We start from the raw sequence: 25,918 nt of genomic DNA, 5'->3' as shown, positions 1-25,918 counted from the left end.
GGAAGAATCACTCCCTTTTAATGAAGCTATTTGTCATCATGTTATTTTTATGTCAAGTAAGTGTTTGGGGTAGGGCAGTTGGGAGGGGGAGAATGCAATTTGATTAGTGACCATGTCCTTTGGTCCTATTAATTTTTACAGCATTTTCCCCTCCCCTTTGGACTAAATTTGCAATTTTATGTAAATTTTTAAAGCATTTTGAGGTATTCCCAGAGTTCGGTCTCAGTATCAGCTAAAGGCCAAGGCAATTTATGTTTGTTGGGCAGATAAAATATATTATGCTCACTTTGTTAAAGATGGCGCCGCCCACGTGAAAGCCCGTCACCCAGGTGATGGTATTGGTTGCCCTTCTTGCTTGGGATGGGTGTGATTATATTAATGTGTGTTGGGGGTGAGCTGTGGGCAGGCAGGATCCTTGTAGCCTGGGGCTTGGTTTTGGGACTGAGCCTTTCGCACCCTTTTTGATGTGGGTGGTGCACTCTCATGAGGAATCCCATTATGCCTCAGATGAGTGACTTTGTATCAGAGACTTCCTTGTTTGTATATTGAATTAAAGGTTTTGAATCTATACCAGTGGTAGTCAACCTGGTCCCTACCGCCCACTAGTGGGCGTACCAGCTTTCATGGTGGGCGGTAGCGGAGCAACCAAAGTATAAATAAAAAGATAGATTAACTATAGTAAGTTGTTTAATAAAGATTTATTCTGCCAAACAGCGAAAATTTGACATAAAGCACTTGGTAAATAACTATTATATGCTTTAAATTGCTGTAACTCTGCTTTATAAATTTTATAAAGTAAAGTTACTTCCCTACTTTATAAATCACCATTACTGTGGAACCAGTGGGCAGTCAGAAAATTTTACTACTAACAAAGATACAAAAGTGGGTAGTAGGTACAAAAAAGTTGACTATCCCTGAACTGTACTATAAAGTGGGGCAGACCGGGAGCTTGCTCTCTCTCGGTTCCTGAGATTAGTATTAGAGGAGAGAGCAGAGAAAGCAGAGCAGATAAAGACCACGTGGAGGAGAGGAGAAGCAGCCAAGATGGCAGAATGCTAAAGGAGAAGCCAGTTTGTGCCAAGTTTGTGCAGAGAAAAGGAGATGGGCAACAGAGGAGAATAAGGTTAGTGAGCTAGAAACCTTTGATTCTAGGAAACTCGAATAAGGAGGGAAGTGTTTTCCCACTGTGTGTATTTCTTGCCCACCGAGTGCCAGCTAGGATTAAAGGTAATGGCTCACCATTTCTTGGCTCCATTGTTTCATTACCGTCTGTCTGAATCTAATGCGATCCTGCATGGGCCAGGCAGCTGTGATGGTGGCCGTGGCTACTGGCTTTACATTTGGTGTAGTCCGTGGCAGGATTCAGAATTTGGTATGGAGCCACCACCACCTTTGAGTGGTGGAGTAGAAGACTGGCTGCTGTTATGGTTCCCCATGGCTGTCCTTTTGGGGGCCATAGGCTGGCTGACTTTTACAGCCATGCGTGAGGAAACTGAGAGCTCTGTGGAAGAGGCTGCCCGGGACCTACAAACCGAGCAGTGGAAGGAGCTGGAGCAAACGTGGGAGAAACAGATGCTGACCCTGGAGCTGGAGGAAGCGCTGGAGGAGGAGGCTGACCAGGTTTGCGAGATTTGCCTGGAAATGGAGCAGCCACTGGAGAAGGAATCACAGGTTCGTGAGTTGGAGATTGCCCTGACGTTGTGGAGAGCCAGCAGCGGTAGGAGGCTGGGCTGAGGCCGGGGCCAGGGTTGCAAGGCCCGTGGAGCAGACGGTGGCAGCGGCCCAGGACTCAAGCCCAGCAGCGGGAGCTGATGTTTTTATCAATAGTTCCTCTTTGGAGAATGAGGAGAATCAGGCTAGAGTTGCAATCCGTAGTCTCCAGAAGGTGAGAGCCCAGCAGCAAGGAGTACCTGCTACACTCTTGGTAGGTCTGTGATTTGGGGACATAGGGGTGATTGCCATCATGCTCTCCAGAGCGGAGATGAAAATGCTGACTGCCATTGCCACGTGCTCCAATTTGGGACAGTGTAAGACCTGCCAGGACGGCAGGGATGAGGGGGGTGGCTGAGGCCCCACGTGCTTGGACTGATTCCTGGACTATGACCGGAGTGGGCACTGGCTCCTTTGTTGGATGGACTTACGGATTTGGGACAATGTGAAATACCCTGTTGGGTGTGTGGGGGGTGGTTTTGCTTAAAGCACTCCCCTGCCCCGTGAAGCTTTTCCCATGGCTAGAAAGAAGGCTGAGGACATTTTGCGCTTTTGGCAAAGTGCTCCAAGACCGGTGAAGTGTAACTTTGTAATTGCTGAAATTGTATAATTTGTCACGTTGTTGTAATTTGTGTAATGTGCCTAATTTCCTTGCACAGGGATGCCAGTGGTGTAGATTGTGGGTAGTAAAGTGAGCATAGGGGTGGATTGTTGGGCAGATAAAATATATTATGCTCACTTTGTTAAAGATGGCGCTGCCCACGTTAAAGCCCGTTGCCCAGGTGATGGTATTGGTTGCCCTTCTTGCTTGAGATGGGTGTGATCATATTAATGTGTGTTGGGGGCGGGCTGTGGGCAGGCAGAATCCTTGTAGCCTGGGCTTGGTTTTGGGACTGAGCCTTTCCCACCCTTTTTGATGTGGGGTGGTGCACTCTCATGAGGAATCCCATTATGCCTCAGATGAGTGACTTTGTATCAGAGACTTCTTTGTTTGTATATTGGATTAAATGTTTTGGTTTCTACACTATAAAGTGGGGCAGACCAGGAGCTTGTTCTTTCTCTCGGTTCCTGAGATTAGCGTTAGAGGAGAAAGCAGAGAAAGGAGAGCAGAGACAGGCCATGTGGAGAAGAGAAGCAGTCAAGATGGCAGAATGCTGAAGGAGAAGCCAGTTTGTGCAGAGTTTGTGCAGAGAGAAGGAGATGAGGAACAGAGGTGAATAAGGCTGGTGAGGTAGAAACTTTTGATTCTAGAAAACTCGGATAAGTCAGTGGCTTTGGGAGCCCTGAATGGAAAGGGAAGTGTTTTCCCACTGTGTATATTTCTTGCCCACCGGGTGCAAGCTAGGATTAAAGTTAAAGGCCCACCAGTTCTTGGCTCCGTTGTTTCATTACCATCTGTCTGAATCCAATGCGAACCTGCATGGGCCAGGAGGCTGTGATGGTGGCCGTGGCTACCTGCTTTATAGAGCATCATCCAGAAGCACAGAGGTTGCCAGTTCAGTCCTCAGTCAGAGCACATACAGGAGCAGATCTGTGTTCCCTCCCCCTACCTCTCTCTAAAATTAATAAGTTAAAAAAAAAAAGACATTTCAGCCTAGAAGAGGTGAAATGTCTGCACTGACACAGGAAGGAGAAAAGGGAAGAAAGAACTTACTCTATTTGCCAAGGCCAGGGAACTGAATGGTTTTAACTGAAAGTAAAAGTGGTCAGGAAGATGCAGAGTTCTGAGACCTGAAAGGTGAGCAGGAAGCAAGTTATTCAGAATCTCCAAAGCCCTAGATTTGAGAATTCACCCCAAGGGCAGACCTGCTGGAGAGTGACAGGTCTGGTTAGTGTTTCCAACTCTTGCCCTGAGTGTGTGAAGCAATGTAAAAGCAGGGACAAGACAGACCCAGGGAGACCAATTAGAGAAGTAGTTCTCAAAATATTTTGACAAACAAAATACAGAATGTACATATATCTGGACATGCACACACATACAAACTGAAACAAGTTCTACAAACCAATACTTACTTTTCCTTTGTTGCCTGCATTTTCTAAACTATTTTACTTTTTGAAAGGTGAAACAGTGTAACTCACTTCAATTGATTTTATGACCCATTCGTAAGTCGCAATCAGCAGTTTGAGAAAACTTGAGTTAGGAAGTTGCTATGATATTCCAGAGAGGTGATAATGGGATTTAAGGAAGCAGATAGGTGGACAGAAAGATGTGGATTTAAGGGATAGAAGAGAAGGATTCAAAGAAATGAGATAATGCCCAGAATTTTGGTCTAAACTCTGGATAGATAAAGGGGCCATTTGCCGAGATGGGGAACCTTAACTGGAAGATCTGCTAAGAGGTTAAAGTAGGGGTCCCCAAACTACAACCAGCCCGCATGCAGCCCCCTGAGGCCATTTATGCAGCCCCCACCGCACTTCCGGAAGGGGCACCTCTTTCATTGGTGGTCAGTGAGAGAAACATAGTTCCCATTGAAATACTGGTCAGTTTGTTGATTTAAATTTACTTGTTCTTTATTTTAAATATTGTATTTGTTCCCGTTTTGTTTTGTTTTGTTTTGTTTTTACTTTAAAATAAGATATGTGCAGTGTGCATAGGGATTTGTTCATAGTTTTTTTTTATAGTCCGGCCCTCCAACGGTCTGAGGGACAGTGAACTGGCCCCCTGTGTAAAAAGTTTGGGGACCCCTCGGTTAAAGGTTTTGAGAAATTCCCCCCCTTTTTTGTAAACACAAAGGCATCCCTTAATTTGATGCACATCTAAAGAAAAACCATCTAAAGACTATGTAATATAACTTCAGAGAGAGTGTTCACACTTGTTTAAAAGAAAGGGCAAAATGGTGGAGAGGGGAAGGACGAAATCATTACTGGAGAGGCGAGGGACTAGAAACTACACCTGACAATTCTCCTGGGAAAGGGCAGTCAGGCTATAAACCCCGGAGGAACAGCCCAGCTCAAAGACTCACCTGGGGCTGTGCTCTGACTACTATCAGGACTTCTTGAAACTGAGGATAGGGTATACGTATAGCTTTTGGCTTTTCATTTAAGTAGCATGTTGGCAGGGGTTAGCTTTTTAGCACACAGTGTTGGCATCAGGTTTAGAATTCCCAACCAGCAGTTCCGGAACGTAACACACATTTCCTGTGCACTTCTTATAAAAATGGGAGTCCATTAACTTGATTCTTCATGCACACCCTCTGACAGTGCTGGGTCAAAGGAAGTTTTCTTCCTTCCTCTTTTCAGAGCTGCCCCAATCCCCATCCTTCTCCTTCTAAATCTTTTCTTTTACAAAACAATAGGGAGTGGTGGTAGCCTGTTGCTAGTTGAAGATTTTGAACAATAGGTGTTTCTGAGCCGGGGTTTATTGAAATGGTCTTGTCTTGTCCTGGGGGAGATTGTAAATGAGATGTCAACAGGAGATCTTTTGTGTGGATGGCATTCAAGCCTGAAAGAGAGGAATTTCCTCACTGTGCTAGTATTTAAAGTAGATTTGTGGCTTCTTTGGCTAAAACTTTTCATGCAACTGCTTGAACTAACAGCACAGAATGAGTCACTCCCTGTGATTGTGACTTCCTTTCCCCCCTCCCGCTTAGCAAAGCACTAACTCAGTCATTTACATTTAGAAAGGAGAGCAACTAACAAGCCTTCTTGGACTTTCATCAACGTGAGCTTCTTTCCTAGATCGTCACGTGGAGCTGGTCCATCAGCCACCTGGTGCCCCCAGGAGAGGGCAGACTAGCCCGGCTGTTCTCCTTGAAAAACTTGTAGTTGTTTTTGCTCTTTCTTTTTAAAATCCAGAGAGGACAAACACAATTTCCTGCTTTAAGTCTTTTTTTCCTCCTCCTACCCCCCCACACACACTTTTTGGAAAATGACAGGCTATTTCAGTTTACTCTAATTACCACAAGTTAAGGTTGGATTAATTACACCCTTAGAAGATAAGGCAACCGTTTTTATTACCTCTCAGCCAGGTGCTGGAGGGTGACAAGACCTGCCTGTATCTGGAGACCTGACAAGGTTATCAGCAACTGCAAACAGCGGTGGCCATCAAAATACTTCCGTTGCTTGTGATCTGTTCCCCCACCCTCTATTGGTAGTTCATTTTAATCCCTCTAGCTTTTCCGCATTCCTGCGCCTTAACACTTAAGCAGTCATACCACAGTCATAATTATACAAACAGACAACACAGGATATTTTAACATATTCCGACTCACTGGATTTCAAAGAGTTGATACTTAAAATCTTTCCCCTGACAGTAGAATCCAAAGTACTCACACGGCATTGTCCTTCCTTTCTATGGTTCCTTTTATTAAGGTGACCAACATTTTTACAATGAAAAGGAGGACAAAAATAAATGGAAGAAAACAGCATAAATAAAAGAAACATTTTATTCACTGCAACAATAATACACTATAATATGATAAATGCATAATAAAACGTTTATAATTTTTATATTGTAATTATGCTTACATGCCTATTAATTTTTAATAATGATTGTAAGAAAAAAGTACTCACTTAGATACAAATACGTCACATCACACGCAATGGATCAACTCTGCATCGATCAAATTCAGACATTTACAGATTAGTCTTACGATATCAAAAAGGAAGACATGTAGGAGGACACTTTTTGAGGGAAGACGGAACTTACAAAAGAAGGACTGTCCTCCCTAAAGGAGGATGATTGATCACCTTACTTTTATAAGTAGAATGTCATCCACACCAGGAGAGGGTGCAGTGCTTGTTTTAAACCAGGGGTTGGGAAGCTTTTTGGCTGAGAGAGCCATGAACGCCACATATTTTAAAATGTAATTCCATGAGAGCCATACAACGACCTGTGTACCTTACATATTATCCAATAAAAACTTGGTGTTGTCCCGGAGTTACAGCTGTGATTGGCTCTAGCCACCCGCAACCATGAACATGAGTGGTAGGAAATGAATGGATTGTAATACATTAGCATGTTTTATATTTTTAACATTATTTATCTTTTTATTAAAGATTTGTCTGCGAGCCAGATGCAGCCATCAAAAGAGCCACATCTGGCTCGTGAGCCATAGGTTCCCAACCCCTGTTTTAGTCAGAATTTCTAGTGCTCAATCTATTTATATCTGCAGCTCACTAACATGTCTTAGTAAACCGACCTGTTTATTCTTTAATTCAACTGATGTTACATGGATTATCTCTGGCAGCTCTTAGGTTGGAAATGTGGTATAAAAATGTGTGTTTTGAAAATGATTGTCAAATTGTCTGGGTAGGTAACACTTTAAGGAATGAAGAGTGCCATTGCAGATAAACCTGTAGGTGAGTGTCCTGAGCTACATCAAATTAGTACTGTGCCAGCCTGGACCAGGCATGGGGCCTCCCTCCTGTCACTACAAATCATGGTGAGCCAAGGGAAGAATGTTGGTGCTGTGGATTGTGCTGCGAGGTCAAACTATAACTAGAGGATAGGGGATAGGAGAAGGTGAGGGGAAAGGATGAGTTAAAACTCACACATACTTTGAGAATATTAAGTGTTTATAAGAACACATCAGACTACCCCATTCTCTAACTTGTATAAAGATCATTCCACATTGTGGGAATAGGCCAGTTAAAAGTCCTTACTAGTACCCCTATTACCGTTATAACAAAAACTATAATGGATGTTTCTGACGGTGATAAAACACCCAAACCCCAATGTGGTCAAGGAAAGAGAGACCATGTCAGCAGGACGATCAGTTCTGACCTTGGCTTCCTCTTTCCCTTTGCGCACCCACCACCCTCCCTGTGGGCTTGGTTGGGACAGACCTCCATCCTGGACCTGAGTTACCTCTTAAGGAAGCCCTGGAAGGGAGCATTTACTGCTCCAAGGCATCTGAAGCCCTTGGTGGACATTATTCCTTCATCCGCAGTTCGGAAAGCCGTTGCCCCAAACCTGACCTTGGAACTTTGTGTGGTGTGACTGCTGTACTGCTTCCCGCAGACAGACGGCTCAGAGTGTGTGATGAAGAGGTGGTCCGCCACACGCCCTGGGTGTGTGTAAGGCCAGTGGCCGCCGCCAGGGCCACGCAGATACAAGTTCCCACTGGATTCAGGCAGACAGGGTAGGAACTGTGGAGCCAGAAAATGGTGGATCATTCTGTTTATTAGAGTCTTATTAGGGCAGACCAGCAAACAGGCAGGGAAGACCTCTTCCCCCTCATTCCGGACTCTTCCAAATGCTCAGACCCCCACAGCAAAACAGCACTCCCCAGCCAAACAGGCCAAATCAGGATTCCGCAGCCCCTCAGTACTCCAGCACACACCCTTCTCTCTCTCTCTCTCTCTCTCTCTCTCTCTCTCTCTCTCTCTCTCCAGTCTCATCTCCAGTTCCACAACCAGCCTCCTTCTCCCAAGCTTACCCTCAGGACACTTTCTCTGTAGCTCTCCAGCCAAAACTGGCTGGAGGGGAGAAAAACCTTTCTCCAGCAAACAACAGCCCCATCCAGGCTGTAAGGCAACCCCCAATCTGCCGCCCTGAGGGCAAGCACCTGCAGCCTTCCATAGACTATATACAGGAAGCAAACTTAAAAACATTTGTTCATCCAACAGTGTGTCATGTACATTAATTAGCTTTTTCCAGCCCTCAAAGTCCTGAATTCCAAGCACATATGACCAAAAGATTTTCAATAAGGGCTTTGGGATACAGACATTGTTCTTACAAGGATTCAAAAGTGATCTTAAGGACAAAAGTATAAGAGGCTTCGATGGAAAGAGCTCAGGTTCCAACCAGACTCCACGCCAGAGAACTTGGACCACCCAAACTCTCCAGCCTCCTTGTCACCTGAGGAATTGGGATTATAGATTCAATACCTGGTTTATTAAATTCAGTGAATGAGGATAACGGTGGGAAGTAGGCATAGTGAATTGTGACCGATTTTACTGTTAGCCACACCAGTTTCCTGGGTTCTTTTTATTTAAGTTTGGCAAATGATAAAAACCCAGCTGTGAAGTAGAATTTTGAGTACAGCCTTTCAGGCCCTTTGCACTCTAATTATAAAGACCGGTGCAAGGCCTGAGGTCCTGCTAGAGCAGGCTGCGGCCAGAGCCCCGCGGGCACCTGACAGGTTCTCTGAATCTGTGTCCTCATCAGTCAGTGACATAGTTGGGTTATGAGGTGTCGTTTTAAAGTGCTGATTCTGTTGAGAGTAAAGTAAGCGGCTGGTACCCTTCCTGGCCCAGGCAGGCTGACAAAAAACAGTATTCCAAAGGTTAACCCAGATCGTTTTTCCGGTTTTGACTTTGAAAAGGCGGGTTCAGGAGGAATGAAGCAAGGAGTAGGATGAATAATTAACTGCCTAACTACACAGACCAGGGCCTCCCGTGGCCTCCCACATGTCCTGCTCTCCAGACCCAGGTAATTATTCCTCATCATGCTGAAACCCACAGGAAGGAATGGTGGATGCATTTTCTTTCTTCTTTACTTCCCCACACACATCCTGTTTTCCCAGGTTCGGGGATTTGAGTTTGCCTTGTGCAAAAACGTCAGCTCCAGGTCGAGACCTCCTTCACAATCCCTCTGTCCGCAGGGCAGCAGCACTGGGCTGCTTTGATCGGTCTGCCTTCTTTCCAAAGCCCAGGGAGCTGGCCAGCGGGCAGAGGTTACTGGTAAATCCAGCCTAAAGTTTTAGTTTGGACTTAGCCAGACTGGACTCTCCTTAGACATAACCTGCCCTGGTTTGTATACAGGTCACTCACTCAGCACATCTCTCTCACCTTCTCAAGGGAGACAGATTCGCAATATGTGCCCAGTACTTTTTCCCATCTAGAACCAACCAGGTACTGCAAACAACCCCGGGGCAGGTACACTTGAGTTCTCTTTTGCTTACCAGACACACAACTACACAGCGGGAGAGTTGTGTTCAGCTGTGCAAGTCCATTCCAGATTTGTCCTTGTATTCCAGGCTCTGGGTCCTATTGTGCAGGTGGTACAAATTCTCATGAAATGAGACCAGGAGGCAGAGAGTTTCGCCGGCTCTCAGATATCTATCTTGTGCAAGCAGAAAGAGCGGAGAATAATAAGTCAAAGAATAATAAGAAGTGAAAGGAAACTGAGGAGAAAGGCAGTTATATGGGATAAGGGCAGTTGGTGTCAGGGACCCCTCATATGCCATCTGCTCAGCGTCCATGGATAAAGCCACGCAGAGAGGATGGAAGAAATTAGGTGGATAACCCACAGGATCAACAGTTTCTGCTGACATTAGGTTGGTCTTTCAAATACTAGCTCCATGTCAAAGTTGGCCAATAACAATGGCATTTGGCCAATGCCAAAACAGAAGTAGATATTGGTGACAGGAGATTATATTGCAACATCCAAGACCACTGAGAATGCTTGGTAAGTATTCATTTTCCTTGAGCTCTAGTGACCTTCCTGTTAGACCCTTTTTCTTTTTGCCGAGAAGTCTCTTCTCATTCCTTCATGGAACAAGTACTTATTTCACACAGTACTACTATGTGCCACACATGTTCTAAGTTCTGTGGTCACATCATGAATAAAACAGACAACAATGGCTGACCTTATGATTCTTACATCCTTAAGATAAAAGAACACAGAAAAGCATTCCTGAGAAGAAATAAATCTTGTTGATGAGAAGCTTAGAAGTTTCCTTCCCGGCCCTGGCCGGTTGGCTCAGCGGTAGAGCGTCGGCCTGGCGTGCGGGGGACCCGGGTTCGATTCCCGGCCAGGGCACATAGGAGAAGCGCCCATTTGCTTCTCCACCCCCCCCCCTTCCTCTCTGTCTCTCTCTTCCCCTCCCGCAGCCAAGGCTCCATTGGAGCAAAGATGGCCCGGGCGCTGGGGATGGCTCCTTGGCCTCTGCCCCAGGCGCTAGACTGGCTCTGGTCACAACAGAGCAACGCCCCAGATGGGCAGAGCATCGCCCCCTGGTGGGCGTGCTGTGTGGATCCTGGTTGGGCGCATGTGAGAGTCTGTCTCACTGCCTCCCCGTTTCCAGCTTCAGAAAAATACAAAAAAAAAAAAAAAAAAAAAGAAGTTTCCTTCCCTGCTCTGGCACTATCCCTGCCCTAGGCGCTAGGTCCACTGTCTTTCAACAAAACTCGGTCTGCCCTAACCTGGGGAGTTGGCACACTAGCTGCCCAAACAGGAAACCTTATATAATTCAGTAACCCTGACCGTGGGCCCTGAATCTTCCCCTCCTGTAAACAGTCCGCTCAACCCAGGAAGGCCTGCAGACCTCACTAGAACAAATTTCGAAAGACACGTCATGTTAAAAACATTGGGGGGGAAAAAAATCCCTAAATCTTACAGGAAGTGATATATCTGATTCAGTAGTAGAAATCACTTCATAAAGTAATGGAGCAAATGGAAATTTAATCCCAACAGATGAAACTGCCAGGGCAGTCACTTGTGTACATGGATGACTCAAAAGCACCTGTTGGAAAGGCCGGGAAAATGACCCGTGAAATCCTGACCTCATTTTCTACTGGAAACAACAGCCCTGCCTTGCAAATTAGTAAACCTGATGTTCTCAACATCCTGACTTCAACATGTGAGCCTATTTCTAACAGGCTGTGACTCACCTTCTCTATTGGGCCAATGATTCTTACTCAGAGCCCTGGGTTTTTCATCTTTAGTATTAAATGGTCTAGTAGGCAAATTCTAGCCAAATGGCTGCCTACGTTCAGGGTGTTCCTTTGAAATGATTGATTTCAGGCAACAACTGGTTTTACATATGGTAACCCTCAATTTCTAATACTATTTAACTTCTTGCCAAGCTTCATTAAAAGTCCACATTGCAAGTTTTAGACCTCAGCCCCTGGACCTGGGCCTTCTAAAATGACTTTCCTCCAAACATCATTTAACTTCCTTTAATTTAGTTAATTAGTGGAACTTTTTGAAGAGAACTGTTCCTTTGATCTGAGCCTCTTTCTTAGTTTCCAGTTAACATTTCCAGAGAGGGAAAGAACGGATGGGAGGGAGAAAGAACGGATGGCTGGAACTACCAGCAGCTCACAACTGTAGTCATGCCTCCAAATGAGAGACCCAGCAGAGGAAGGGGCACCTGAGAGGAAAAAGCTTGGTTAAAAATATTGCCCTTGGCATTCTTGTGGGTATATGCCCCACACAGAGATAAAAGCGCTAAGGTGGGGCCGCACGGCCCGCCCTCTGGGAGGCAGGTCTACAGGCTGGAAACCCTAAGTAATCCTTGTAAATAGGCAAACGGGGAAGCCAGGGGAAGTCGGCAATGAGAATGACAAATGCTTCTCCCCAAGAGAAAGTTTTCTGCCGTCAGTATATACGTATATACATTCAGATAAAAATGGAAAATGTGAGTCTCACACAGCAGAAATCCTCACTGCCATTGGCCAAACCAAATGCCTACAACAGTTCTTGATTTTCAGCTTGCCATCTTAACAAGAAATGTTACACTGGCTGCTGCTTAAAAAAAAACAAAACAAAAAACCCTGCAGCTTGAGTAAAATTTTGGTTAAGGAGATAAATTAAGTAGCAATACATTCTGAGTCTTGATTTCCACTCTTTATGTTTTTTTTGGAAGACAAGTCCAGCAAAGATGTCCACCCCTTTCCACAGCGCTACCTACCTTGGGGCTGAGCAGCAGATTTCAAAGCACATCGGTGATATTCCACGCTAGGCCACCAGGGGACACTCGAGAGAAGGGTTGCCAGCTCCAACGTACTTTGTTTTCTCAGACTTTTGGTTGGGAGAGAGGGGGTTGGGTGTGGGGGGTAATGCTGAGATACAGCTGACAAAAAATCCATTTGTTCCCTGAAATTATGCCGCTTGCCATTTTATAAAGCAAAGGTTGCCACGTTACCTGTTGCCAGGTTCCTGAGAGTGCTTGGGGGAAATGTGGGAGAGAAAGGTGCAGCACAAAGTCCTTCAGCTTGGTGGCTTTCAAGCTCTGTTGACCGGCTGGCGCTGACATTTGGAGAGCAGCTGCCGTGGAGTGCCTGAGCATTGTTTGATTGTAGTTCTAACAGAGGAGTGGCTGCGTCTGACATCATTTCCAGGCATGAAGTGCCTGGGGCTTTTTTTTTTTTTTCCTCCTTTTTTAATGACTAACTTTCTGATCCCTCCCCCTCTGGATTTTGGTATACAGTACAGGTACTGTGAGCGGCAGGCTCACCTCTGGAAGCCCTAGTTTTGTAGCAACTTGTTAAAACAACTTGAGTGCCTCTTTAAAAAAAAAAAAAAATTGTGACTCTGAAACAAACCCAACCATTCTTCCTTCTGAGAACAATGTTGTGTTTGATTAGCCTCAGAGCGCAGCTCCCTGAAAGATCTGTCCTCCCCACAAGAAACGGCTGCTATCAGTTGAATAGATCTCTGAGCCAGACATGCCGAGGCTTGGGGCATTTGTCTGGCATTAGAAGTGTCTGGATGGAATACTAGTAACTACCAACTGGCAAGTCTTATGACTACAAGAGTTATTACACCACCCCTCCCTCTCTGTCTGCATTCCCTCTCTTCCCTCTACACGCTCACACAAGCATGCTTTTTCTACTTCCATGAAGAAAAGGTTAGCTAGTCCTTGTGGTTTTCACAGAGGATGACTTTAGTGGAAATCCTTCTCATAGCTACGTCCCTTGAGCCAAAACTAACCAGGAGAGAAAGCTTAGGGAAAGCCCTGTGCCTATCCCAGAAGCCTGCACCCCTGACCTCACAGCTCTCTGCCTTCTTACCATGACGCCAGCAGGGCAGGGACCACTGACCACCACATTTTGGGTGGTCTGTAAATATTATGCTGTCAATATTTTGAAATGCAGGAGGGATTTTTCCATGTGTATTTTGATTTGTGGAGTTTCTACTTTTATTTTTTTTTTTTTAGTTTGTTTGTTTATTCTTTTGCAGTATTTTAGAAGTTACAGCTGGTATAGCTCGTATTGACCACTCCAAATTCATTTATTTTCCAAACCTTTGACAAGTTCCTGGAGGGCACAAGGTACTGTGCTAGGAGCAGTGTGGGTCAAATAAGTTTGCAAATATGATGTATATGTTTGCTCACTTATAGTTTGCATTGGGTGTGGGGGACAGGCTGTTAGCAGGCAGGTTCGTTATAGCCTAAGGCTTAGTTCTAAGATGAAGCCTTTCCTACCCTTTTAATACTAAGATCTTCTCAACACTAAGCTTTTCCCCACACCCCTGACTGTTGTATGATAGGGGTGGTGCACTCTTATGAGGAATCCCATTTGTGCCTCACATAAGTGGCTTTGTATGAGAGACTTTCTTATTTGTAGATTGGCTTAAAGGTTTGGATTTCTACACTATAAAATGGGGCAGACTGGGGCTTGCTCTCTCACTCAGTTTCTGAGATTAGCATTAGAGAGGAGAGCAGAGAAAAGCCATGTGGAGGAGAGAAGAAACAGCCAAGATGGCAGAATGCTGAAGGAGAAGCCAGTTTGTGCAGAGTTTGTGCAGAGAGAAAGAGATGGTGTCAAGCCTAATTTGGAGGGACCCAAAACATGGAAGACATGAACAAGGTCCGTGGATTACACATCAAAGCTTTATTGTCTAGCTTGGCCAAGCAGCAGAAACTCCGACAGATATCTGACAGAGAGCGCGCTGGCCCTTTGTTCTACTTAGTTTTTATAGTTTTGTAAGTGGGAAGTACAGAAGCAAAAATTGCGATTAGGAGCCCCTTACCACTATTGGTTATAGTCATATGTACTTTAACATGATAGGACCACGTTCAATTTGCAAGCCATACATCCTTTTGGGGAAAGCAAAGTTTACAAGCCAATACAATGGTAGAAAGATGTCTCTTTACATATTAAAAGGCATTCCTATATTATCTAGTGTTCATCTGCTATCTCTCTGTCCAGAGTCACACGTGTTAACCACATTCATTTACATAGGAGAGGTAGTTTCCGTGGGGACAAATTCCCGCAAATGGCTCATTGCTATGAGAAAAGGTTTATTTTGGTTTTTCTCTCCCTGTACCTGGCTAGCCATTCACCCTTTTCCTCACAGGTGTAGTGGAATGTCTGGGGATCCATGTTTTCCTCCCCTCTGCATTTGCAACACAATGCCAAGGGCCATCCTGACTATGCCAATCACACAGAACAGAGACTATTCTCACAATTTCTCTGCACACCTTAACCCAAATTAATAAAATGTTCTCCAAGCCTCTTAAAATATTAATTCTGTCGCCTTTGGTACTTTACAACACCTGAGGGTGAAATGGCTCAGTGGCTCCTCAATGGAGAACAGAGGTGAATAAGGCCAGTGAGCTAGAAACCTTTAATCCTAGGAAAACTCGGGTAAGTCAGTGGTTTGGGGACCCTGAATGGAAATTTTCCCACTGTGTAATTCTTGCCCGCCAGGTGCAAGCTAGGATTAAAGGTAATGGCCCATCAGTTCTTGGCTCTGTTATTTCATTACTGTCTGTCCGAATCAAATGCCAACCTGCATGGGCCAGGCGGCTGTGATGGTGCCCATGGTTACTGGCTTTACAAGCAGTTTTCTGGAAGGTTCTCATGAATAGCATTAGGCTTAGTGGACAAGGTGTTGAAATGGAAGGTTTAGAGGGAGATGAATACAGACGGTCTGGGTGAAGGAAAAGAGGTGGTGTTCGGGGTCACAAGTATGCTAACTCTACTACTTAGTAGCTTATGACTTATCTGCTCTATCATTAGATCGTGTCTATTCAATTCTCAGCACAGTATATATTAGATAAAGTCATTCTCTGGTGATTAGATTGATACAATAGCACACCAAGAGTATGGATGAATTCTTTATCTCATCATCTTTTATTTTCACCTGGATTTGTGCTTTTATCCTGTGAAGGACTTAAGCCAGACTACTGATTGGCATTGGTGGGGGAATCTGGCCTGTGTAGTGAATCTTCACGGCAGACACAATCTCTAAAATTCACTGTAGGTCATCACTTCTGGGCCTATTGATGGGAAGCAACAGCGGTGAACTTCTCCGTTAGCCGTTTTGTCCTCTCTATGCCAAAATGTGTGCCCAGAATGCCAGAACTTGTGTCACTGCTACCAAACAACCTGTTGCTAACATCACCTGGCCCCGTCTCTTGGCTGCCTTATACAGCTAGTTGGCATCACTCTCAGTGGATCTCTTCTGAATTACAGCTTTAGATTGCATTCATATTCATAAGGACATGTGTACGCCAGTTTGAAAGATATATCTTGTCACTTACTTCGGGCATCCTCAAGATGGTGGTGCAATTTTAATAACTTTACAGCCAAACGATAAGCTTGTCTGTGCTTGAACTCCTCCAGGGACTGAGTCCTCACAACTGAGCGAGGTCCCCATATTCCATCTTTGGGGAACTGACTGCTGGAGAATTACTTTTTATGTGCCTAAGCTTTCATTTTTGTGGTTTTACTGGGGGCCTTATAGAGAATAAGTCCATGCCATCGTCTGTACCACTGCCTTCAAAATAATTAAAACCTTCTCTGTTTTCCTTCCCTTACAAACTGAACAACTTCTTTCCTTAAACCATTCCTCATAAGATTTGATTTTTTTCTCCTCAGAGTACCTTGCAGTTTACCCTGAAAGAGAGGGGCCCACGATGAAATGCAGCACAAAGATCTTTCCATTGTTGTAGATATCACACTTCTACCCTTGCACACCTTCTTAGAAATAGGCAGCTTACCTGACATTAAAACCACAAACCCACCTGACCTGTGGTGGCGCAGAGAATAAAGCACCAACCTTGAACACTGAGGTCGCCGGTTCAAAACCCAGGGCTTGCCTAGTCAAGGCACATATGGGAGTTGATGCTTCCTGCTCCTCCCCCCTTCTCTCTCTCTCTCTCAAGTGAATAAATAAAATATATATTAAAACAAACAAACAAACAAAAAAAAAAAAGCCCATCCCGCATTTGTGCAGTAATCTATTTAGGTCCCAAGTTAGGTTCTTCTGCTTTTTTTTTTTTTTTTGGCCTTTTTTATATCATTTTGCTTTGTAAAGTAGCCTGTAGTTACAAGTTAGTTCTCTAATATGTTCTTAATCTCACATACACTACCTCTGTTCTTTCCACTGGATTTGCTGACTGCTCCAATGCTTCTCAGACTGTCAAGATGCTTCTCAAACTATCTCCAATGATGGACCAGTTAGTTTGTTTGTTTGTTTGTTTGATATCCAATCTGTTGCAGAACAATACTGTGGTAAAATGCAATGAAAACGAATGACTAGGAAAAGGAAATTTCAGAAGACAAGGGCACACACACACAAAACAAGACCATAGTTTTTATTAAATTCAACTGACAAACTACTCTGTAAAATTGCTAGAATTCTACAAGCTTACTTTCAGTTTTCATGGTACATATCACTATGCACTTGTCAAATAGTCTATGAATTGACGCCTCTCTCTTAACCACATCTTCTGTAGCATCTCTGTGTACAGAGTTGTGCTGAAAATGCTCAGCAACTGGCTCTCCAGGGGACACCTACTAATTTACAGCATCTGGCAATTTCCATGGTATAAAGAACATTCATACCAAGGTTAGTTTCAAGCTATCAATGAAATGTCACTGAATACAGACTTGGGAAGAGATGTGCATAATCAACTCTTATGGGATTATTCTCATATTCTAAAGACTTTCTAAAGTTTAGTAACCAAGAACTGCTAAATAATTCTTCAACATAGTTTTGTAGTATCTGGTCCATTAACTAAATCAGTAAGAACCTATTAATAAGAACATACAGCCGGACCAGGCGGTGGCACAGTGGATAGAGCATCGGACTGGGACGTAGAGGACCTGGGTTCAAGACCCGAGGTCGCCAGCTTGAGTGCGGGCTCATCTGGTTTGAGGGAAAAAGCCCACCAGCTTGAACCCAAGGTTGCTGGCTCCAGCAAGGACCGTTACTCGGTCTACTGAAGGCCCGTGGTCAAGGCACATATGAGAAAGCAATCAATGAACAACTAAGGTGTTGCAACGCACAATGAAAAACTAATGATTGATGCTTATCTCTCTCCGTTCCTGTCTGTCTGTCCCTGTCTATCCCTCTCTCTGACTCACTCTCTGTCTCTGTAAAAAAAAATAAATAAATAAAAATTTAAAAAAAAACTAAAAAAAAAAAAAGAACATACAGAAAGTGGATTTGATCCTATACCTATTTTGTAGTCATCTTACATATGTGTGCTCTTGATCACAAAGGATAACCAGAGTGCTAAGAGAATCTATGTATTTTTCCAGAAAACCTTCACTGCTACAGAAAAAAAATGAATTCTTAACACAGGCCTTCCTGAGGCTTCCAACACTAACATTAACTTTCTGTGAAAATAGAGACAATATTGAATATTATATATTCTAATATATAAACTACACAGGATAGGAATTTGTTCTAATTTGTTTTCTCTGTGACTTTAAAAAAATATATAACTTCCTAACTCAGGTGTAAAAACCAGCTGTGTGAGTCTCTGTGCTCTGTTGCATCATCTGAATGAAAGTGATGGCATTAAAATCTGGAACCCTATTCCTGCTGACTCTTCATTTTTTAATTGAATTTATTGGGGTGACACTGGTTAACAAAATTTTTTTTTTAATTTATTCATTTTAATGAGGAGAAAGAGAGACGGGGTGGGAGGAGCTGGAAGCATCAACTCCCATATATGCCTTGACTATGCAAGCCCAGGGTTTCGAACCAGCGACCTCAGCATTTCTAGGTCGACGCTTTATCCACTGCACCACCAACAGGTCAGGCTGGTTAACAAAATTTACAGGTTTCGGGTGTACAATTCTACAACACATCAATCTGTGCACTGTATGATGGTGTGTTCAGCATCTTGGTGACTTTTCTTGTAAGTGGATGGGAGTCCATTCAATAAACTTTGGGCTGGGGTAGTATGAAAAGAAAAGCTATAATAATGGTTAAATACAACATCATTTCTTTTTCACATTCCACATGAACGAAAGGAACACTTGCGTTTGAAATGAACTTTTTGAGGATGTTACTCTTACACAAATGAAATGTTTCACTTTCTGTCTATAAGCTGCTCATTTCTCTTTCTGTTTCAACCAGACAAGACTTACTAACTTATGCTTCACCCCCTCTACCGTATGCTTCCTGGCCCTCTTGCCTTCGTGGGCACTAAGCCATTCATGGTGTTGAATCATGGCAGTAGAATTAAACAAAAACAAAAAACCTTAGAAGAGAAGAGGGGTTTAGGACTTAGCTTGAAAAGCTAGGAAGAGTGATGCTGAGAAAAGGTGGAGGATTTAGTTGTATGTATAAATTTCTAGAGCAGCGTTGAATGCAAACAATTTGGGACATGAGGAGGAAGGAAATTGCAAGAAGCATGACCTGTGTTGGATCTTCCTTCTTCTGCTTCAAAAGACAATCTTAGAGATTTAAACTCCTTCTAATTCTTATTTGTGGCCTGACTGGTGGTGCATCCTTGACTGCGACTCCAGCAGCAGAATCGTGCCAAACTCCACACGTCAATAAAACCTTATCATAAAGCTTCTGGGATAAAATAGGGCCGACAGTTTCCGTCCTCTAGTCAGCTCCCTCATTCAAAGTATGATGATCTAAATTCACACCTCCTGTGGGCACTGGGGCTAGGCCAGCCTGTTAGGGAAGACACGTCCCCAGGATTTTCCTTTTCCAAACTGATCCTAGTAGACTTCTGGCATTGCTGCTACCTTCTAGAAGCCCCCATTGATGAGAGTACTGTGGTGGGTAAAAAAAAATTAATACTTTTTTTATACCTTCTAAATTCTTATGGCTGGGCTAATACAGTGTGTCTGTAAAGTCATGGTGCACTTTTGACCAGTCACAGGAAAGCAACAAAAGACAATAGAAAGTGAAATCTGCTCCAAATAAAAGGAAAATTCTCCCAGTTTCATACTATTCAGTGCAGTTCGATGTGCGCTCACGCACAGATTTTTTAGGGCCCCTGAGGTAGCTATCCCGTATAGCCTCTACAGACTTGTCACTGACTGATGGCCTACCAGAATGGGGTTTCTCCACCCAACTGCCGGTTTCGTTCAACTGCTTATCCCACTGAGTAATGTTATTCCCATGTGATGGCACTTTGTTATAAATGCACTGATATTCACGTTGCACTTTGGTCACGGATTTGAATTTAGTGAGCCACAGAACACACTGAACTTTCCTCTGTACCGTCCACATCTCGACTGGCATGGCCATGGGCTGCTCCACTGTATTACACGGTGTTACGTCATCATCTGCGCATGTGCACATGCTGCCACATCATCCTACGGAAACTGGGAGGGTTGTCCTTTTATTTGGTGCAGATTTCACATTTCTATCGTCTTTTGTTGCTTTCCTGTGACCAGTCAAAAGTGCATCATGACTTTACGGACACACTGTAGTCAAATTAACAAAGACAGATTAACAAGAGAAAATCAAAGTTTTAATAACATGCATGTGAAAGGGGAAGATGGGGGGGGGGGCACTGACATAGGCATGAACATTCCATAAGAGACCATGAGGCAACAGTGGGTATAGGAGACAAAGGAGAAAGGAGAAGGGGCCCGGGCTGAGGGAGATTAGATTTCAGAAGTGAGAATGGGTGATTTACAGGTAGTTGACAAAGAGGGGAACGCTCAGGGCAGGCAAATTCTTGAGAGGCAACTCAGCACAATGGGGCACAGGGGTTAACTAGTTAAGAGGCTTGGGGTCTTCCTGCTAGGATGAAGATTCTGAAGGTGATTAAGCCAAGTCCCCCATCCCAAAACAGGTTTCTCTGTCTGAATCTCTTGGGCAGGAAAAGGGGAAGGGCAAAGAATCTTTGTGGAGTCTTTCGTTTTTTAATAAACAGCTTAAGATCAGTACTAACAAAAGCAGCTTCCAGGTGGCAAAATTTTGGTTTTCCTATGGATATCATAGAGGAGCTGACAACAGCCCTCAGATGGCACCAAGTTGCAACTGGCCCCCAAAACTGTCCCCAAGCCCAGTTATTAATGTGCCCCTCTACCTCCATATACGCTTAACACACCATGGCAGAATTTTTACTGTAAATCACAGCAAATGAAATGATACTCTATTTGTCTACAGTGACTAGTATTGACTGTCCACAGTGAAAGAGAAAACTGGGGTAGCTAACCACAAGCATTAAGTCCTCCAAAAGGTTGGACATTTGATGTTGGAAGGTGACATTTAGTTTCTTTGGAATATGAACAAGCCATTTTGAAATATGTGAATTTGTTTTGAAGAAAATGATGAGTTCACACTGTAGAGATTTGTCTTCAGAGAAGTAATAAAATGATCTAGTCTTGTTGGATTCAAATAGACAGGTTGTATTCTACTTACAGTCACTCCCCCCGCCCTCACCCTCTCTGGTGTTCAGATGAGTAACTGAGACTGAGCACTACCCTGAGCAGGACTGTCCTGTTCAGACCTGCCTAGGAGCAGAAGGTGGCTGTACAGCCAGTAGCCACCATCGTGGCCATTCACATGCAGGTTCGCATTAGATTCGGACAGACGGTAATGAAATAATGGAGCCAATAACTGGTGGGCCATTAGCTTTAATCCTAGCTTGCACCTGGCGGGCAAGAAATACACACAGTGAGAAAACACTTCCCTTTCCATTCAGGGCTCCCAAAGCCACTGACTTATCTGAGTTTCCTAGAACCAAAGGTTTCTAGCTCACCAGCCTTATTCACCTCTGTTCCTCATCTCCTTCTCTCTGCACAAACTCTGCACAAACTGGCTTCTCCTTCAGCATTCTGCCATCTTGGCTGCTTCTTCTTTCCTCCACGTGGCCTTATTCTGCTCTCCTATAGCATGGGCTCCTCCTAGAACGTAATCGCTCTTCTCTGGAGCAATGTGATCTCTCTTGCTTTTAAAATCTTTTGGCGCAAAAGCCCTCCCTCAACACACATTAATATAATCACGCCCATCCCAAGCAAGAAGGGCAACTAATATCATCACCTGGGTGATGGGCTTCCACGTGGCCAGCGCCATCTTTAACAAATTGAGCATAATATATTTTACCTGCCCAACAGTAGCCCATGGCAGTGACAGTGCCTGGAACTAACTTGAGTGAGGTGAAATATCAACAAGGCTCACGCCTGCATCGCTGGGCCAGAAGCTTCACTGTGGCCCATAGGGGAGCCTGAGACCAGACTGCTTCTGCTCCTGGCTCTGTACCTTGCAGGCACTGTGAGCCTCTGCTTGTCACATTACTGCTCAGGTCACTGTTGAGCTCTGTTCCCATGTAAAGCTATATGTTTTATGCAATAATCTTAAATGGAAGGTTTTCCTGGGGTGAGCCTCTACCAGTCATCCACTCCAGGTAACTGGGAGGTGACATATGTATTATCCACATTACCCATTCCCCTTCCCCAAGAGCACATCTGACATTGTAATGTGACATCTGTGTGGCTTTTTCCTTCAACTCTCAGGCAATCGGTGGGAAGTAGCCAAACTTCTTTGTCCCTGTCTTTTATTGTTAAGGAAATTTCTCTGAATCACAGGGCAGTGGACCAGCAGGACAGTATCATAGTGTAGCAGGAGAGCAACCCAACGGAGGACTGACACTCAGATAACTATAAGAGGAAAAGAGAATTTATTAATAAAAGCCAGCGGAGCACATGGGGCTACAGCTCCAAAGACACCTGCTCCCTGAAATTAGATTTCTTACATCTTATATACCCTTTACAGAACACAAGTTCACATACTTGGATCTCATGATTCCTTTGTCTAGAGGTACATATGCCAATCACACAATTTCAGGATGGGAGGGGGCTTACATGATGTCAGAGGAAAAGTGTTTGTAAATCGCCCATTAAGGAGAAAGAAAGAGGAGAGGAAAGGGCTACTCAAATCTCCCTTCCTCCCCTCACATTCCTGACTGTTTACCTTCTTCCTCACAGGTGTGGGGAATGGAGGGGGTCCGAGTCTCCTTCCTCCTTCCATTCAAAACCTTCTAGTAGGAAAACCTCTCCATTTACAATATAACAGCCCTTCCTCAGCAGGAATGCAATCGGTCATCTTGAGCTGGTGTAAACCATGTACAAGTATAAAAATCATATTTACAAAATCTCTCTGAACGCTTGGCCTAAATCATAAAACGCCTTTTAAGCTTCTTAGTAAAAGGGGGTTTCTTATCTCAGTAGAGCTTTTCTGTTTACTATTCATTATTGGCTGCTTCCTTTGAGTGGCTTCATTAAGCATCCTAAGTATCGAGGTGAGTATTTCCTTCTGCAAGGTGACCCCAGTGCCAGCTAGAGCCAGGGGTAAGGAGTTCAGATTGTGTGGTCAGGATCAGCTGATTTGGTGTAACAACAGTAACACGATCTGAGTGGAAAAGGCACGGATGGGGTGGGGTGGGGTGGGGAGAAAGTGATGGAAACACAATAGTCTAGACCAGTGGTCCCCAACCCCCGGGCTGTGGACTGGTCCGTGGGCCATTTGGTACCGGTCCGCAGAGAAAGAATAAATAACTTACATTATTTCCGCTTTATTTATATTTAAGTATGAACAATGTTTTATTTTTTAAAAAATGACCAGATTCCCTCTGTTACATCCGTCTAAGACTCACTCTTGATGCTTGTCTCGATCATGTGATACATTTATCCATCCCACCCTAAAGGCCGGTCCGTAAAAATATTTTCTGACATTAAACTGGTCCATGGCCCAAAAAAGGTTGGGGACCACTGGTCTAGACCATATTTTACAGGGACTAAACATAAGTCTTTTTTTTTTTTTTTTTTTTTTGCATTTTTCCGAAGCTGGAAACGGGGAGGCAGTCAGACAGACTCCTACATGTGCCCGACATGCCCACCAGGGGGCGATGCTCTGCCCATCTGGGGCGTCACTGTGTTGCATCCAGAGCCATCCTAGCACCTGAGGCAGAGGCCACAGAGCCATCCTTAGTGCCAGGGCCATCTTTGCTCCAGTGGAGCCTTGGCTCCGGGAGGGGAAGAGAGAGACAGAGAGGAAGGAGAGGGGGAGGGGTAGAGAAGCAGATGGGTGCTTCTCCTGTGTGCCCTGGCCGGGAATCAAACCGTGGACTTCCGCATGCCAGGCCAACACTCTACCACTGAGCCAACCGGCTAGGGCCTAAACATAAGTCTTTAGAAAGCTGGTTGAGGAATTGCTCTTTGCTGGCAGGGATTTCTCAATGGACGCTTAATAATTCATTTCGATCTGTATTTTCCTATATTGTGCTTCGCAAGTGCAAAAGCTGAAAATCAGTGTTCAAAGCTTCTTCAAGACCCTGTGGATTCTGATCAGATGGTTGGTTAGAGGCCCTGGTGGCTGCTACAGCTGGAACCTCAGGAGGACCTGAGCTCAAGTACACAGGTTCAAAAAAGATACCTCCCTGTGCAGATTCGGGTCCTGATCAAGTTGCCCTGAGGACAGCACGTTAGAAAGTGGACTCAGCCTGACCTGTGGTGGCGCAGTGGATAAAGCGTCAACCTGGAAACACTGAGGTTGCCGGTTCAAAACCCTGGGCTTGCCTGGTCAAGGCGCATATGGGAGTTGATGCTTCCTGCTCCTCCCCCCTTCTCTCTCTCTCTCTCTCTCTCTCCTCTCTATAATGAATAAATAAAATCTAAAAAAAAAAAAGAAAAAAGAAAGTGGACTCAAATAAACCTCACATGCACAGACTGATTTATAAAGTAGTGTGTACATTTATTTTCAAATAGGATACTTAGTGTAGTGTATTCTCTCTCACTAGGTAGTTCAGCTCAGATATAACAACCAAAAAATCCAGAACAAAAGTTTGTATACTGAGCATCTTCCAGAATGAAGGGTGGGGGGGAGGAGAGAGGAAGGAAAGAAGGAAAAACTGGATGTTGTTAAAAGCACACTACAGAAGCTATAATAACATGCTGTACACCCCCCCACGCTCTACCCAGGCACCTCATACTGTTATAGCAACGGTTCTCAACCTGTGGGTCGCGACCTTGGCGGGGGTCGAACGACCAAAACACAGGAGTCGCCATCGAATTCCGATGGCTTTAGGCGACCCCTGTGTTTTGGTTGTTCGACCCCCGCTGGGGTCGCGACCCACAGTCTGAGAACCACTGCGTTATAGGGATTATACGTGCTTGGTCTCCATGCTTTCCTTCTTTTCCCAGTGTTTATTATCAACCATCAGAATCTTCTTTAATGAAGTCCTTTGTTAAATATTACCTATATTTAATGTTTTTCTGAGAAGGCAGAAACTACCCTGGACTTACACATGTGTATATATTATTTCTCAGGGTTTACCATTGCCTGGGAAGATTTCTACAGATGGCTAATCATCTCTATTTTAGGTTGATTCATATTGATTTCCATTTCAGAAACTTTTATCTCAGAGGTTGGTGTTTTCTGATCTTTTATCCCCTCAATTTGTGGGGGTTTCACCTCCTGGAGGACCCTAAGGGCCCAAGCAGGAATCTCACTTAGCCTATCCATGGACTTGTGTTCATGTTAAATGTCTTAGTGTGTTTCATGTGCCCTAATTTTCAATGGGCGTCAGTTACAATATCAGAAATGAAAACCCCCTGCAGAAATCACAGTGTCTTTGTTTTCACTGTCTTCCAGTGTCATCTTGCATTACAACATATAAGAAGACACCACCTCCAGTCCCACCCAGAACTACCACGAAACCTTTCATTTCTATCACAGCTCAGAGTAGCACAGAGTCTGCGCAGGATGCCTACATGGATGGACAGGGCCAGCGAGGAGATATTATCAGCCAGTCTGGACTGAGCAACTCCACGGAGAGCCTGGACAGTATGAAGGCTCTGACGGCCGCCATTGAAGCCGCAAACGCCCAGATCCACGGCCCCGCAAGTCAACACATGGGCAACAACCCTGCCACCGTCACCACCACGACCACCATCGCCACCATCACTACAGAGGACAGGAAGAAGGATCACTTTAAGAAAAATCGATGCCTGTCTATTGGAATACAGGTAACAGCCTCCCTTTCTGTCCTTTGAGAGAGGAACCCAGAACTGACAAAATGTAACTTTTTATTTTCTCAGATTTACTATCTTACCATGATGGATGATATAGCTACATTTATTTAGAATCAGATTTTCATTTATTGACTCTAGACTCCCTCCATGATTAAACATGAAAAAAAAAAATGAAGGCATTTTGTCTATAAATGTTTTTAGCAATTATTATTTTTGTTCTCTAAATTGAATGTGGGAGTCAAAGTATAGGATAATTAAACAAACATGACCATGGTCAAACATAAAGTGCCCTCAATTTCTAATGCACAGTTCGTGTAAGGTGTTTTTCTCCCGCTGAGGAAGAAGGAAGGGG

General features: G+C 44.3%; 1 protein-coding gene and 1 long non-coding RNA gene across 8 annotated transcripts in view; one reads left to right on the top strand and one right to left on the bottom strand.

The window, feature by feature from the left end:
• The window catches only part of DLGAP1 (DLG associated protein 1), a 986,787-nt gene that overhangs the window by 887,774 nt on the left and 73,095 nt on the right, over positions 1 to 25,918 (top strand). For 5 of the 6 annotated variants that reach the window (XM_066246182.1, XM_066246181.1, XM_066246185.1 and 2 more), the window contains one exon: positions 25,187 to 25,560. In XM_066246182.1, coding sequence (XP_066102279.1) covers positions 25,187 to 25,560 — 374 coding nt within the window. The remainder of the gene's footprint in view (positions 1 to 25,186; positions 25,561 to 25,918) is intronic. The other variant, XM_066246186.1, reaches the window with a different exon arrangement.
• Positions 6,078 to 12,682, bottom strand: LOC136315018 (uncharacterized). 2 transcript variants are annotated; one of them, XR_010727454.1, is made up of 4 exons: positions 12,525 to 12,682; positions 12,291 to 12,400; positions 9,558 to 9,718; positions 6,078 to 7,800 (listed from the first exon to the last, which is right to left on the bottom strand). It is a non-coding gene; the product is annotated as an uncharacterized lncRNA (long non-coding RNA). The 2 variants fall into 2 exon arrangements; XR_010727453.1 differs by having other exon boundaries at positions 9,558 to 9,714.

This window comes from Saccopteryx bilineata, chromosome 11 (genome assembly GCF_036850765.1).
Source record: "Saccopteryx bilineata isolate mSacBil1 chromosome 11, mSacBil1_pri_phased_curated, whole genome shotgun sequence".
Lineage (NCBI taxonomy): Eukaryota > Metazoa > Chordata > Mammalia > Chiroptera > Emballonuridae > Saccopteryx > Saccopteryx bilineata.
Note: the sequence above shows the minus strand (reverse complement) of the source record. Positions and strands in the feature narration are given on the sequence as shown.